Here is a 15,616-nt window from a genome sequence, read left to right as displayed (position 1 = left end):
AGTCTGTGTGGAACCCAACCGAGGTCCTTTATCCTTTCAAATAAATGGGATGATGGCTGGGGAGGGGAGTTCACGCCTGTAAACCCAGCACTTGGGAAGCTACACAAGAAGGATGATTTCAAAGCCAGCCTGGCCTACATGGCGAGTTCCAGACCAGCTTTGGTCTACACAGAACGGCCATTAAAAAAGAAAAAACCAAAAGCAGGGTCACCCCCTTTTCAATACCAACGGAACAAGCGTGACCCACTTCCCAAAGCCTGGTTCTGTGTCTCTCATTCATCTGCCCGCACCCAGTCCGCAACTGAGGGAGGAGGGCCCCACCCAAACCCTATTTGAGGGACATCCTTGGGAAAGATGCCCTGGCAGATCAAGCGAGGAAAGCAGCACCTCCTGTGGCCCGGCATCCTGGAAAGAGGTGGATTTCATGTTCACCTTACAACAGGTGCCGAGGCTTTGGGACCATAGCCAGGTTGCCACAGGAGACACCAGAAAACCATCCTAGACCCTTGGCATTCCCTGTCTAAACTGAGGCATCCCTCAAGTCTCGCCACAGCCCCTCCTCTCCGGCTTCCTAGGGCTGATTGGTTTTTCTCTACACTTTCGCCTGCACCTCAACCCACCCCGGCTCCCCTTCTCCGGTTCTATTCCCATCTCTGGCTCGGAGCCCACCAGGGAACTCTGTCCCCACCCCTTCCAGGCCAGCCCTGGCGCCGCTCGTGACAGCGCCCCCTTATGGCTGTGCGAGGGGCCCCTCTTAACAGAACTAGGGTGCCCCCCTCCGCACCCAAAGCCAGCCCTTTCCTGTAGTGTCATTCCACGCAGCCGCACACTACTAGTAACTCGCACCCACCTCCCGGCTGCGCTCCGGTCCCCTCCTGCGTCCCCCGGATGGCACTTGGCATCAGAGGGGGCTTGGGTAATGGTGAGTGGTTCCCTCTGGGCTATGAGCCCCCCTCTTTCTTCTGGCTTTCGGCTTTCAGCCATCTCACCTTTTGTGGGGGTGTTCTTGGGAAATCCATAAAGGGCACATTGCCCTGAGTACCCACTCGGAAGCAGGGCTCCCCCATAAAAACTGGACTAGTGACTGGCACCCCACCGAATAGCCAAATGACCGTACTGATGAGAACAAATTAGATCAAGGTCAGAGAGGCTTCCCACTGACCCCCACCCCAAGTCCTTTCTCCGACCCAAACCTTGCCCCCTGGCCTCTCAGGTCACCTCCAAGCAACATCAAAAGGGGTCTCTGCCCAGATACAAAGCTAAGCCTCCACCACACCTCAGATATGCTACAGTTTTTGTGAGCGCCGTCCCCCCCCCTCCCGCCCCGCGCCCCCAACACCCAGCTGAGAGTCAGAAGAGAAGCCCAGAATGTGAGAAAGAGGCTCTCTTAATTTCCTAAGCCTTTCAGGGTGGGGAAAGAGATGGGGTCTTTTCTCTCTTAGCTAAGGGGCCACCGGGCCCCAAGTCCCCCTTCCCAGGCCTCACCCTGGGCCTCTTGGCCACACCCTCTGTTCTCAGCTAGAACACAGAGTAAGGGTGGCAAAGTTCCAGGCGCACGTCCCAGGCTGGGCAGGCTGCCAAGGGGTTGGACCAGAGCTGGGCCAGCTAGGGAGATCTGTAGCAGTGCTGGGACAGGAGGAAAAGACTTAGCCCACCAGGCAGAAGGGAGCAGGCAGGGGTCCCTTGGCTGGTGGGCACACCCTCCTGAAGAACAGCATTTTAGACCGCAGGTCTCAAAGTCAGGGTTCAAATCCCCAAGCTCCCACTTCCTCGCTGTGTGATCTTGGCCCAGAGATTTCCTTTCCTGAGCTCGCAAAAGCTTCAAGTCTTGGATAATGGGGGTCAAATCTTTCCCAGGGAGAGAACACGTACCCCTCCCCACACACACACCCAGTGAGGCCCCGGAAAGTCAACAAACCCGGATTCCCCTAGGGATTACTGTGTGGCCTCCGGCAATTTCTATCACCTCTCTGAGGTGGCTTCCCAAAGCAGGAAGGTAATAATGGGTGCAGGGTGGGTATGGGGCTTAACTGAGAAGCAGCTGAGCAAGGCGGACAGGAATGGGAATGAGAGTCTGGGGACTACCACCAGAGTGACACAGGACGAGGGTGCCTCTGCTCTGAACCTCAGTCTCCATCTGAGACAGGCTGACCTTGAACTCACTACATCCGAGGATGCCCATGAACTCCCGGCCCTCCTGTTCCCACCCACTTAGTGCTAACGTTGCAAGCCCGAGCCACCAACACCCTGGGTGTGCCGTACTGTGGGGCACATGCTCCACCAACTGAGCCACATGCATCTCGGGCCCTGTTTCTAACTTTGAAAAAAAAATGACATTTATTCATTTCTGTCCCTGTGTGTATGGGGGAGGGGGTTGCGCGCTTGCCCTCGAGAGTGGGTGGAGGTCAGGGGACACCCGGCAGGAGTCAGTTCTCTCCTTCCACCAGGTGGGTTCAGGGGACCGAATTGGTCAGGCTTGGCCCAGCTTCTACATTTCTGAAAGGGAGGTCGTCGCTCCTGCCCATGTGATAGTCGTGAGGCTGGGTTGGGGTCTCGAGTCTCTGAGGGTGCAACACACCATCACTGTTTGTTTATTCCTTTGAAGCGTTCGTGTAACCGCTGGGTGTGTACCTGCACACTCATAATAATGCACGCACGCACACATACTTGCATGCATGGCTAACTGCACACGCGTTCTTGCACGTTCAGAGGCCCTTAGGTTACTCCAGGGTACAGGAGACTCACAAACTTGAGCCTTTCATGACTAACACTAGCCAATAGCCAAGCCTCGCTTGCTAAGCCTCTGACATAGATTAACTCATCTAATCTTCCAGCCACCGTAGGAATCCGTCGGGGGGATGCAGTCCTATGACCGTAGCACTCAGAGAAGAGGCTGAGGCAGGAGGATCATAAGTTTCAGACCTGTCTGAGCTACACAATGAGACTTTGTCTCCCAGCCCCACCTCACATGCCCCCAAACCCCCAAAAAAAACAAAAACCCACCCTTTAAGGAGGTGGAGGTTATTATACTGTGCCCAGGAAGGTTAAGCAACCTGCCCAAAGTCACACAGCAAATGAGCAAGGGCGATAGCGGTGTCAGAACTGGAACCCTGACCCAGAAGAGGCAGCCCCCACTCTGTCTCACAGCTAGGCCAGAAAGCCAGCGAGAGGCCCCTACTTCCCGTCAGAGCATCCGGAGAACAGACTGAGAGGGAAGGAGGGTCCCTCTACAGCCACCAGCTGGCTCCCTCTACGGAGGAAGAAACCCTGCCACCCTAGCCATGGAGGGTAGGATTACAGAGCTCAGCTGCCTGGGAGGTGGGGCGCCGGCCCCACCCCCACCCCACTCCCCTTCTCTCTCCCAGTTAGTTCCCTCTGCCCCAGGGCCCCCAGCTCGGTGAGGCCCGCCCACCCCCACCCTCTGGGCAGGAAGACAAACAGGGCTGGAACAGTACAGTACAGGACGGAATGTCCTCTGGGCAGGCGGGACTGAGGCCCCTGCCCCCACCAGCCAAGAGGGAGTTCATGGGGGCGCCCCCTTGGCTCCTCCAATACTGGGCCAGCCTGCCCCCTTCAGGGCCTCACACAGCCTTGCAGCTACCCCCACCCCCACCCCGCACCCAGACTGAAACATTTTTTTTAAGCCCTCCCACCCCCAGAAGTGGCCTCTGCTCCCCGAATTAACGACTTTTAGGAAAGTGCAGCCTCCTATCCCAGGGGGTGGGCATCACTCGGAGTTGGTTAGAGAAAAGCGGAGGAACCTCACTGACTCGGCTCAGCCAGGGACTGGTTCTGGGATCTCTCGGGCAAAGGACTCCACCTTGCAGAGCCTCGGGTGCCCCTTTGCTAAGTGGGTTTAAAATTCGCCCCCTCCCCTGTGGACCCCAGGCATAGGGACAGGCCTATAGATTTATAATCCAAGCACTCAAGAGGTGGAGGCAAGATCGGAAGCCTAGGGTCATCCTTGGCTTGGGCTACATGAGACGCTCTCTCAAATAGTATTTGGGGGCAGCGGCACACACCTTTAATCCCAGCTCTCGGGAGGCAGAGACAAGCAGATCTCTGTGAGTTCGAGGCCAGCCTGGTCTACAGAGTAAATTCCAGGAGAGCCAGGGCTGTTACACAGAGAAACCCTGTCTCGAGAAACCAAATAAATAAATACATAAAAATAAATAATAATAAAGTTCCCTTGGGCTCCCCTGAGGGTCAGATGAGTGCTCACAGGCACAATACATGTGACAAAAACACATAGGGCTGGTCTGTGGGTTAGAAATCTTGTAAGCATCAATAATACTGAATATAAGACTAGATATAAGCCAGGCAGTGGTGGCGCACACCTTTAATCCCAGCACTCGGGAGGCAGAGCCAGGCGGATCTCTGTGAGTTCGAGGCCAGCCTGGGCTACCAAGTGAGTCCCAGGAAAGGCGCAAAGCTACACAAGAGAAACCCTGTCTCGAAAAGAAAAAGAAAAAAAGAAAAAAAAAAGACTAGATATATAATATACCTTTTTTTACAAAGAAAAAAAAACTCAAAAGGAGACTTATGAGTCAAGTGTGGAGGCACAAACCTATAATCCAGCATTTGGGTGGTAGAGGCACAAGGATCAGGTGTTCAAGGACAGCCTGAGCTACACAGGGAGACCCTGTCAAATAGACTATGGCGTCAGATAAAGTTTGGGGTTTTGTCTGGCTGGTTGCTTCTTTGTTATTGAGATGGGGTCTCATGCAGCCCAAGCCAAGGATGACCTTAGGCTTCCTCGTATGTAGACTAGGCTGGCCTCAAATTCAGAGATCTGCCTCCCAAGTGCTGGGATTAAAGGTATGCGACACTATGCCCAGTTTTAAGTGGGTTTGGCACTTGGCCGGGAAAATGACCTAATAGTGAAAATGGATAATTGATAGATATTAATATTACTGGTGAAAGATCGAGATGGATCTCTCTCTCTCTCTCTCTCTCTCTCTCTCTCTCTCTCTCTCTCTCACACACACACACACACACACACACACACACACACACACACTCGGAAGTCAGGCATTTGAAGTGTATTAAAGGGTAGAGGTGCTGGGCAGAATGCAGGGGTTGGTTTGCTGTGTCACCCTTAGTGGGGCCCGGCCCCTCTGAAGGCCCCTTTGGTGTGTCGTTAAGACTTAGATATCTCTGTGAGATTCAGCTTGGCTGGGGAGGGGACACCCGGGAGAGAAAGGAGCCTGGGAGGCTGCGGGCTCTTCCCGCTCCATCTCTCCTTTGGACTCAGGCCAGCTCTACCACCCCCTCCCACCGGGAGGCCTCCCTGTCCCCCAGGCGGCGTCTCTAGTAGGGAAATGAGCTGCAGATAAGTCCTGGAGAGGACAGAAGGCCTTAGGCACATATCCTGGGGGAGAAGCCTGGAGCAAGGCCCTGCAGGGAGGGCCACATGGGCTGGGACCAAGACAGGTAAAAATTTGGGGCAAGGGGAGGGACTTCAAGGGGAGAAGCTGCCGGGACCCCAAGCGGAGGCGTCCCACATGTGACCTGTCGTGCGCAATTTCCTTTCCACAGGTCGAGCACGGAGCTGCGGAAGGAGAAGTCGCGGGATGCGGCGCGTAGCCGGCGCAGCCAGGAGACCGAGGTGCTGTACCAGCTGGCACACACGCTGCCCTTCGCGCGCGGGGTCAGCGCGCATCTGGACAAGGCCTCCATCATGCGCCTCACCATCAGCTACCTGCGCATGCACCGCCTCTGCGCCGCAGGTGAGCCCGGAACGCCCCGCCCCTGCCTCCGCCCACAGTGGAGGCCCCGCCCCTGGGAAGCCTCTCCCGCCTCCCTGGCCCTAGAATCCCCTCTCCGAGCAAGAACCCGCCCTTCGAGTGCTGGACTAATCGGAGCTCAGAAAGACTCCTTGGGAGGCCCCACCCTTTAGTGTCTAAGGGAGGCCCCTGGAGGCCTTAGGCCTGGGCTTTGAGGGAAACTAAAGTCTCTACCCCCTTAATTTTGTGTTTGTTTTCTTTTTGTTTCTTGATTTTTGGGGTTAGGGTTTTTTACACAGGATATCACTGTGTAGCTCTGGCTGGCCTGGAACTTGCTATGCAGACCAAGCTAGCCTTGAACTCACAGAGAGCTACCTGCCTCTGCCCACCCATCCCCTCCCACCCACTCACCCTGCCTTTAAGTGCTGGGATTAAAGGAATGCACCACCACATCGGCAATTTATGTGTTTGTTTTCTTTTTTCCATACTAGAGGTTGAACCCAAATCAAGAGGTGTGGTACCCAAGCACTCCACCACTGAGCCACGCCCCCAGCCCCTCACTGGGGGATTCTAGACAGGGGCTCTACCACTGAGCCACACCCCCAGCCCCTCACTGGGGGATTCTAGGCAGGGGCTCTACCACTGAGCCACACCCCAGCCCCTCACTGGGGGATTCTAGGCAGGGGCTCTACCACTGAACCACACCCCAGCCCCTCACTGGGGGATTCTAGGCAGGGGCTCTACCACTGAGCCACACCCCCAGCCCCTCACTGGGGGATTCTAGGCAGGGGCTCTACCACTGAGCCACACCCCCAGCCCCTCACTGGGGGATTCTAGGCAGGGGCTCTACCACTGAGCAACACCCCCAGCCCCTCACTGGGGGATTCTAGGCAGGGGCTCTACCACTGAGCAACACCCCCAGCCCCTCACTGGGGGATTCTAGGCAGGGGCTCTACCACTGAGCAACACCCCCAGCCCCTCACTGGGGGATTCTAAGCAGGGGCTCTACCACTGAGCCACCCCCCCAACCGTCTTTTTACTGTTTTGACACAGGGTCGTACTGGGTTACTCAACTAGTAAGAACTTGAACTAACTTGGTAGGCCAGACAAGACTTGAATTTTTGATCCTTCTGCCTCGGCTTCACATAGCCACCATGCTTAGCCAATCCTGGTCCACCCCAGGAGGCTCCCCAACCATTGTTTTAAAATTCCTGGAAGTCTCTCTTCATCCTCTCCCCTCTTCTCCTCTAGTTCAATTTCTTATTATCTTAGCAGCCACCTCTCTGCCTAGAGAGAGCACTTGTGTGCGCTATCTCTCTCTCTCTCTCTCTCTCTCTCTCTTTCTCTCTCTCTCTCTCTCTCATACACACACACACACACACACACACACACACACACACACACACTCACAGACTCCTGAAATTTTTTCTAAAAAACTTAGAAATTTGAAAAGGTTTCATTATAGAGAGTCTGCCCACTAAATTCCCTTACCCCATAGAATTTGGGGGAGGGGGAGTTTACCCCTTCAGAATCCACGTGCACAGGAAATAAATAAAATGTATTGGAATTCTGTCTTCTGGAAATCCCTGACATTTTAGAATTCTGGCCATCTGGCAGGCCATCCACACCCTCCCCCAAGAATTCTAGAAAACTCACAACTCTAGAATTCCAGGTGCCCCCAGGCCTCTCTGAAGTTCGACTCCTCCAAGAGTTCAGTCTTAGAATCTTGGGGGATTCTATGTCCCCTCTGTAAGTCCACATTCCTGCTTCCAAAGTTTAGTTCCAAGCCCCTAGGGTTTTCTCCCACTCACCCAGGCTTTTCTGTGAGTTCACGTGGGTGAGGAAAGATGGAGGGAAACCAGCTAGGGTGGGTCCATGACTGACCACAGTTGCCCCGTCCTCCCCCTCCCCGCCGGCTTGGGCACCAGGGGAGTGGAACCAGGTGGGAAAAGGGGGAGAGCCACTGGACGCCTGCTACCTGAAGGCCCTCGAGGGGTTCGTCATGGTGCTCACCGCCGAAGGAGACATGGTTTACCTGTCGGAAAATGTCAGCAAGCACCTGGGCCTCAGTCAGGTGAGCTGCCTGCTCTGTACCTGCCCCTCTCCCCCAGTGGTGATGCTGGGGGGACCGTGGTTCCCCACGACCTTAGTTCTTCCTTTATGAAATTCACAGTACAGCAGAGGGGAGAGAGGGATGTCACCAGACAGAATGGTCAATGCTGTGATGGGACAGCCTAGGTGTAGGAAATGTCTGACCCAGCCTGGGAGGAGATGCACTTGGGGGGCTGCTTAGAAGAAAGAACGTCTTAGCTGCAACCTGAATGACTTAGCAGTGAGGATCACAAATGTACATGGAGGAGTGTTGGGACATTGCCAAGGCCCGGAAGTGAGACGGAAATGGAACACTCTGGAGAAATGGCTAAGTGGACCGTGGACGGAGGACAGTAGAAGAAGTTGGGAGGGGGAAAAGGTCAGACAGTTCAATAGGTCGATAATGTTCACGTGAGAAGGTTTGTCTCCAAGGCGCTGGGAGCCATAGAGGGAGTGAAAACAAGAGAGAGGTTGTGCTAAAGTGGTAGAACCGTGTTTACAGTTCAGGAAGGAAACAGAAGGACTAAAGAGGAGGGGATCAGCAGGGAGTGGATACCCCCTCAGGTGGGAGGAGAGGAGCTGGGGAAGACACCTGGGGACTAGACCTAACTTTAGTTCACCTTTAGAGTAAACCCTGTATGAGAAGGCTTGTGTTCTTTTTTTCTCTTTCATGTAAATGGCTGTACAGTGGACCTCTGTTCCTTCTCCCTGATGCATAACCCCACTCCTGGTACCAATTTCTCTGTGAGTGTGAACTCTCAGAGTCAGACAAGTGACTGCCCCAAAGTCCTAAACTAGAAAGAGATAGAGCCAACTATCAAAGCCAGCTACAAAAGGTGTCATTGGAAGAGTACTGTGTCACCCAGATCCCACCCTGGGTGCTTTTTCTTCTGTGTCCCCTCCTCCTAAACGGAAACAAGTAACAGACTCTTTGACCTGCCCAGGAGGTGCACTTTGCACTTGTGACTCCTGTTTTTATTTTATTTGTTTGTTATTACTCGTAGAAGTTTATCTATTTTATGTGTATGGGGGAGACTGACTGTGGGGGAGGGTTGTGAGCGCACATGCGCACACTCGTGCATCACGTGCATGGCATGTGGGGCCTGAATATATGTATGTACATCATGTATGTTGCAGGTGCCCTCAGAGGCTAGAAGGGGACACTAGATCCCCTGAAACTGGAATTACAAGCAGTTGTCAGCCACCTGATATGAGTCCTGGGACTGAACCCAGGTCCTCTGTAAGAGCAGCAAGTGCTCTTAACCAATGAGCCGTCTCTTCTCCATTTTTGGTTTTTTGGTTGTTTGGGGTTTTTTTGTTTGTTTGTTGTTTGTTTGTTTGTTTGTGTTTTGTTTTGTTTTGTTTTGTTGAGACAGGGGCTTACTATGTAGCCCTAGCTTGCCTGGAACTCACAGAAATCCACCTGTTTCTGCTTCCTGAGTGTTGAGATTAAAGGCATGGGTCACCCCACCCTGCATGACTTACTTTTAAAGAATTTTCTTACTCCAGAGAGCCACAGACTCACTTCACTTACAATACTGAGCTCCCTCCACCCCTTTAAAACAGCATTCCATGTAGCCCAGGCTAGCCTCAAACCCACTACGTAGCCAAGGATGACCTTGAACTTCTGATCCTCCAGCCTCCACATGGCCATTTCTGGGATGATAGGTACTTGACACAGTGCCCAGATGCTGTGTCTGGTATCATCACATCCAGGGCCTGGTCCGCACTAAGCAGGCATGCTACCAACCTGGCCACCTCTCCAGCCCAATACATTTTCCCCCCCAAACATTACCTCCTCAAAGAAACTATTCAGGGCCACTGTCTTTAAACTAGTATCTCATTATCATGTGACCATACCCAGATGCCTCCCCAGACACACACGTGCATGCACACCACCCAGTAAACTCTGAAAGACAAGGATCCATCTATGGTCTGTCTAATCATTTAGCAAGGGTCCTAGTAAATATCGGGTGCTGATAGCTGTTTGCTGAATGAAGGAGTGAGTGAATGAGTGACTGAGGAGGCTGATGACCTCCACCAGATGCCTGATTTGGGGCCAACACGACAAGCAAAGGACGTAGGGGCAGCCCGGGGGTCTTGTTAAGTGTGCCTTCTCTCCACTACAAACTCTACCCTCCCCCCAGCTGGAGCTCATCGGACACAGTATCTTTGACTTCATCCATCCCTGCGACCAAGAGGAACTCCAGGATGCCCTGACCCCCAGGCCAAGTGAGTGCCCTGCAAGCCCAGACCCCAGTTTTCAGGGTAGGAAACTGACCCAGCCCTCCTCTCCCTGATCTGGAACACCTGCATAGAGAAAAGTGGAGAGAACTGGCTGTGCCCTGAGTGCTCACTTCCCTGGGGACTCCCTTCCCTGAGTGCTCACTTCCCTGGGGACTCCCTTCCCTGAGTGCTCCCTTCCCTGAGTGCTCCCTTCCCTGGGGACTCCCTTCCCTGGGGACTCCCTTCCCTGAGTGCTCCCTTCCCTGGGGACTCCCTTCCCTGAGTGCTCCCTTCCCTGGGGACTCCCTTCCCTGGGGACTCCCTTCCCTGGGGACTCCCTTCCCTGGGGACTCCCTTCCCTGAGTGCTCCCTTCCCTGAGTGCTCCCTTCCCTGGGGACTCCCTTCCCTGGGGGACTCCCTTCCCTGAGGACTCCCTTCCCTGGGGACTCCCTTCCCTGGGGACTCCCTTCCCTGGGGACTCCCTTCCCTGAGTGCTCCCTTCCCTGGGGACTCCCTTCCCTGGGGACTCCCTTCCCTGGGGACTCCCTTCCCTGAGTGCTCCCTTCCCTGAGTGCTCCCTTCCCTGAGTGCTCCCTTCCCTGGGGACTCCCTTCCCTGGGGACTCCCTTCCCTGAGGACTCCCTTCCCTGGGGACTCCCTTCCCTGGGGACTCCCTTCCCTGAGTGCTCCCTTCCCTGAGTGCTCCCTTCCCTGGGGACTCCCTTCCCTGGGGACTCCCTTCCCTGGGGACTCGCTTTCCTGGGGACTCCCTTCCCTGAGTGCTCCCTTCCCTGGGGACTCCCTTCCCTGGGGACTCCCTTCCCTGGGGACTCCCTTCCCTGGGGACTCCCTTCCCTGAGTGCTCCCTTCCCTGGGGACTCCCTTCCCTGAGGACTCCCTTCCCTGGGGACTCCCTTCCCTGAGGACTCCCTTCCCTGGGGACTCCCTTCCCTGGGGACTCCCTTCCCTGGGGACTCCCTTCCCTGAGTGCTCCCTTCCCTGAGTGCTCCCTTCCCTGAGTGCTCCCTTCCCTGGGGACTCCCTTCCCTGGGGACTCCCTTCCCTGAGGACTCCCTTCCCTGGGGACTCCCTTCCCTGGGGACTCCCTTCCCTGAGTGCTCCCTTCCCTGGGGACTCCCTTCCCTGAGTGCTTCCTTCCCTGAGTGCTCCCTTCCCTGAGTGCTCTCTTCCCTGGGGACTCCCTTCCCTGGGGACTCCCTTCCCTGAGGACTCCCTTCCCTGGGGACTCCCTTCCCTGGGGACTCCCTTCCCTGAGTGCTCCCTTCCCTGGGGACTCCCTTTTCTGGTTCCAAGTCCCAGCTTTGGAGATGAGGCTGGAAGACTTTAAGATTTTATTTTTGCCGCATGTAGTGGCGCATGCATTCAATCCCAGCACTCGAGAGGCAGAGGCAGGAAGATCTCTGTGAGTTTGAGGTCAGCCCGGTCTACAGAGTGAGTTCCAGGACAGCCAGGACTACAGAGAGACCCTGTCCCCCAAAAAATTATAAAAGGAAGGAAGGAAAATTTTATTTTTATTTTCTTTTAAGTGGCGGGGGCGGGGGGAGAAGGGGTGGTATGATCTTGCATGTGACTTCAGAGGCCCGAAAGTGGGTTTTAGAGTTAGAGGTGGTTGTGAGCTGCCTGACATAGATTCTGGGATCCAAACTCAGGTCCTCTAAGAGTAGTACCCACTCTTAACCATTAAGCCATCTCTGAGGCTGGGGAGACTTTAACATTCACTTAGTGGCATGTCCCCTCCCTGTGCCTTTCCAGGCCTGTCCAAAAAGAAGCTGGAAGCCCCCACGGAACGCCACTTTTCCCTGCGCATGAAGAGCACACTCACCAGCAGAGGGCGCACGCTCAACCTCAAAGCTGCCACCTGGAAGGTAGGCTGGGCCTTGTCTCAGTGGGGTGGGTCTGACCCCTGAAGATCTCACTCCCTATTGTATTTGGGGTCTCACGGGCTCAGAGATTTGCTGGAACTCCTTCGGACTGAGTCCGGTAGGGTATTAGAGCACCTATGAATTGAGTTTCCCGGGGCCAGACATTGAGGATGGAGAGGTCCTCCGCCTCCTGAATTTAAGTGTCCCGAGGGTTGGAATGAGGATCCCAGAGCTCCTCACGACTTTCTAGAATAATCAAGGATCTTTTCTCCCTATGGGACCCAGACGCAGTTCTCCCAGCCCCGTGGGTAGCCTAAGGCTCAGATGGGTACTGACAACGCCCCACTTGACCTAAAGGTGCTGCACTGCTCAGGACACATGAGGGCCTACAAGCCCCCTGCACAGACGTCCCCCGCCGGGAGCCCTCGCTCCGAGCCTCCCCTGCAATGCCTGGTGCTTATCTGTGAAGCCATCCCCCACCCAGCCAGTCTGGAGCCCCCTCTGGGCCGGGGGGCCTTTCTCAGCCGCCACAGCCTGGACATGAAGTTCACGTACTGTGACGAGAGGTAGGCAGTGGCTTTGTGCAGGACCACACCCATCCGCCATCTCCTCTGGTTGGTTTTGCCCCAATATTCTCTGTGTATCTCTCTGTCTCTCTCTGTCTCTGTGTCTCTCTCTGTCTCTGTGTGTGTGTATCTCTCTGTCTCTCTCTGTCTCTGTGTCTCTCTCTGTCTCTGTCTCTCTTTGTGTCTTTCTGTCTGTCTCTCTGTCTCTGTCTCTCTCTGTCTCTCTCTGTCTCTCTCTCTCTCTCTCTGTCTCTCCGTCTCTCCTCCCTTCCCCCTCGCCTTAAATGTCTAACCACCTCCTGAGGGAGGGTATTACAGGCGAGCTGGGGATGGAACCCAGGACTTTGTGCATGCTAGGAAAGCTACCTACGTGCTCAGAAGCCGTGACTCTAGGTTCTGACTTCTCAGGCTGCCACCCTGGGTCTGTAACACTGACCAAGTGACTTCATCTCTCTGCCCCTCAGCGCCCTCAGCCATCCTGTAGGAGAACTATGTCCCCCTGTCTTTTGCCATTGCTCTTAGCACTCCTGGCCTCGCATAGGGCAACGCACAGTCCAAGTGTCTCATTTTCAGTCTATATCCATTTTCATTCTTTCTTTTTGTAGTTTCTGCTCTATCTTCATGCTTCTTTCACATCATTTTCTTTACCTTCTCTGCCTCTTCACTTTCCACCTTTCCTACACACACACACACACACACACACACACACACACACACACACACACCATGTTATTTTCTTTTTTCACTTACTTATTTACTTATTGTTGTGGTACTAGGGGTGAAATGCAGGGCCTCACACATGCTTGGCAGGTGCACTACCACTGAGCCACACCCCAGCCCCTCACTGGAGGATTCTAGGCAGGGGCTCTACCACTGAGCCACACCCCAGCCCCTCACTGGGGGACTCTAGGCAGGGGCTCTACCACTGAGCCACACCCCCAGCCCCTCACTGGGGGATTCTAGGCAGGGGCACTACCACTGAACCACACCCCCAGCCCCTCACTGGGGGATTCTAGGCAGGGGCTCTACCACGCCACACCCCAGCCCCTCACTGGGGGATTCTAGGCAGGTGCACTACCACTGAGCCACACCCCAGCCCCTCACTGGGGGATTCTAGGCAGGGGCACTACCACTGAGCCACACCCCAACCCCTCACTGGGGGATTCTAGGCAGGGGCTCTACCATTGAGCCACACCCCCAGCCCTCACTGGGGGATTCTAGGCAGGGGATCTACCATTGAGCCACACCTCAACCCCTAGAGAATTCTAGACTCTTCCACTAAGACATGCCCTGAGCCTTTGGTTTTACGGCCTTGCTGAATCTCAAGCCTCAAATTCAATCTTGCCTCAACCTCCTGAGGGCTGTTATTACAAGTCACCATACTCTACTCTCTTTCTCTGTTTCTTACCCACGCCTGCCTTTCGGTTGCTGCTCTGTCTCTCATCTCGCTGTTGTTGACACCTCCCCATTCCCTCCATCTGGGCCTTGACCAGTACCTCTCCGTTTTACTCCAGGATCGCAGAAGTCGCTGGCTACAGCCCTGACGACCTGATTGGCTGTTCTGCCTACGAATACATCCACGCACTGGACTCCGATGCAGTCAGCAGAAGCATCCACACTTGTAGGTGACCAACATGTCCCCAGGCCAGAGCCAGCTGCTGCATGGCCCCACCTAACAGCAATCCCTGGCCTCCTAAACAGAAAGGCCAGGGCTTTGTGGGACTCCTGCCTCCCCCTGAACCCCAAATGCTAGAGCCTGCATTTTTGTCTTCAGTGACCTCTCATTCCTAATTCCAGCTTCCTGAGCTTTCTGTCCCCAAGTGTCTCTGCTGTGACCCTGACCCCTATCCATCCTATCCCCAGTGCTGAGCAAGGGCCAGGCAGTAACGGGGCAGTATCGCTTCCTGGCCCGGACCGGAGGCTACCTGTGGACTCAGACCCAGGCTACAGTGGTGTCAGGGGGACGGGGCCCCCAGTCGGAAAGTATCATCTGTGTCCACTTCCTGATCAGGTGAGCAGAGGGATGCAGTGTGTGTGGAGGGATGCACAAGCAGACCTGTGTGTTGTGCATGCATAAGGAAGTATGTATGTGCCTGTGTGGAATACATATGGCCATAGAAATATGCATATGTGTCTGTGTGTGTATGTTTTTGTTTTTTAGAGACAGGGTTTCTCTAAGTGGCCTTGACTGTCTTAGAACTCTATGTAGACCAGGCTGGCCTCAAACTCACAGAGATATACCTGCCTCTGCCTCCCAATGTTAGAATTAAAGGTGTGCACCCCCGGGCCCTTTGCTAATTTTTTAAAAAACTTATTGGTAATAGATCTGTGGGCTGGAGAGATGGCTCAGCGAATAAGAGCACTGGCTGTTCTTTCAAAGGACCTGGGTTCAATTCCCAGCACCTACATGGTAGCTCACAACCATCTGTAACTCCAGTCCTAGGGGATTGGGCACCCTCCTCTGTGGGCACTACACATACATGGTGCACAGTCATATAGGCAGGTAAAGCATCCATACACATAAAAGTAAGTAAATATATATGGTGGTGGCTCGTCTTTAATCCCAGCACTTGGGAGGCAGAGGATCTGTGTAAATTCAAGACCAGCCTGGTCTACAGAGCGATTTCCAGGACAGCCGGGGCTACACAGGGAAACCCTGTCTCAAAACAAACAAACAAAACAAAACAAAACAAAAAAGTGTATTGGTGTCTTGAGATAGGGTCTCATGTAGGACAGGCTGGTCTCAAACTCTCAGCAAACTTCCTGCCTCGGGCAGGAATTACAAATGTAAGATTACAAATGTAAACCACTAGGTCCAGACCAACAGTTCCTTTCTCATGGTAACTAGTGGTCATTGGAGAATGAATGGAGAATGAATGTTTATTTATCCATGTGCCAGCTGGGGGACTTTGGGCTGTTTCCTGTTTGGGGGATTATACAAACAGCCATTATAAACATTCTCAAGTGGGATTTTGTGAGAATGAACATTTTCGTTTGTCCTGGGTAAACATCTAGGAGTGGAATGGGCGGGTCATATGTTTCCATGAAAATTTAACTTTCTAAGGAACCGAAAAACTGTTTTCACAGTGTTGTGTCATTTTGCATTCCCTTCAGCAGTTTATG

At 54.1% G+C, this 15,616-nt stretch overlaps 1 protein-coding gene and 1 long non-coding RNA gene across 5 annotated transcripts in view; one reads left to right on the top strand and one right to left on the bottom strand.

The window, feature by feature from the left end:
• LOC121827221 (uncharacterized) overlaps positions 1 to 5,642 on the bottom strand; it is a 69,407-nt gene extending 63,765 nt beyond the window's left edge. The window contains exon 1 of the long non-coding RNA XR_013050176.1: positions 5,512 to 5,642. This is a non-coding gene — a long non-coding RNA (uncharacterized LOC121827221). The remainder of the gene's footprint in view (positions 1 to 5,511) is intronic.
• Positions 1 to 15,616, top strand: part of Hif3a (hypoxia inducible factor 3 subunit alpha) — a 31,812-nt gene that overhangs the window by 606 nt on the left and 15,590 nt on the right. Inside the window, exons 1-8 of one of the 4 annotated variants that reach the window (XM_042271138.2) lie at positions 5,054 to 5,433; positions 5,539 to 5,729; positions 7,655 to 7,800; positions 9,965 to 10,049; positions 11,818 to 11,930; positions 12,285 to 12,493; positions 14,008 to 14,114; positions 14,357 to 14,504. In XM_042271138.2, coding sequence (XP_042127072.1) covers positions 5,414 to 5,433; positions 5,539 to 5,729; positions 7,655 to 7,800; positions 9,965 to 10,049; positions 11,818 to 11,930; positions 12,285 to 12,493; positions 14,008 to 14,114; positions 14,357 to 14,504 — 1,019 coding nt within the window. In that variant the 5' untranslated portion in view covers positions 5,054 to 5,413. Of the gene's footprint in view, positions 1 to 789; positions 923 to 5,053; positions 5,434 to 5,538; positions 5,730 to 6,664; positions 7,801 to 8,505; positions 8,562 to 9,964; positions 10,050 to 11,817; positions 11,931 to 12,284; positions 12,494 to 14,007; positions 14,115 to 14,356; positions 14,505 to 15,616 lie in introns of those variants that run through there. The other 3 variants (XM_006991481.4, XM_076565325.1, XM_076565283.1) reach the window with 3 other exon arrangements.

The sequence above is a fragment of the Peromyscus maniculatus genome, chromosome 1 (genome assembly GCF_049852395.1).
Source record: "Peromyscus maniculatus bairdii isolate BWxNUB_F1_BW_parent chromosome 1, HU_Pman_BW_mat_3.1, whole genome shotgun sequence".
Taxonomy (NCBI): Eukaryota; Metazoa; Chordata; class Mammalia; order Rodentia; family Cricetidae; genus Peromyscus; species Peromyscus maniculatus.
This window is presented reverse-complemented; position numbering and strand designations above follow the sequence as displayed.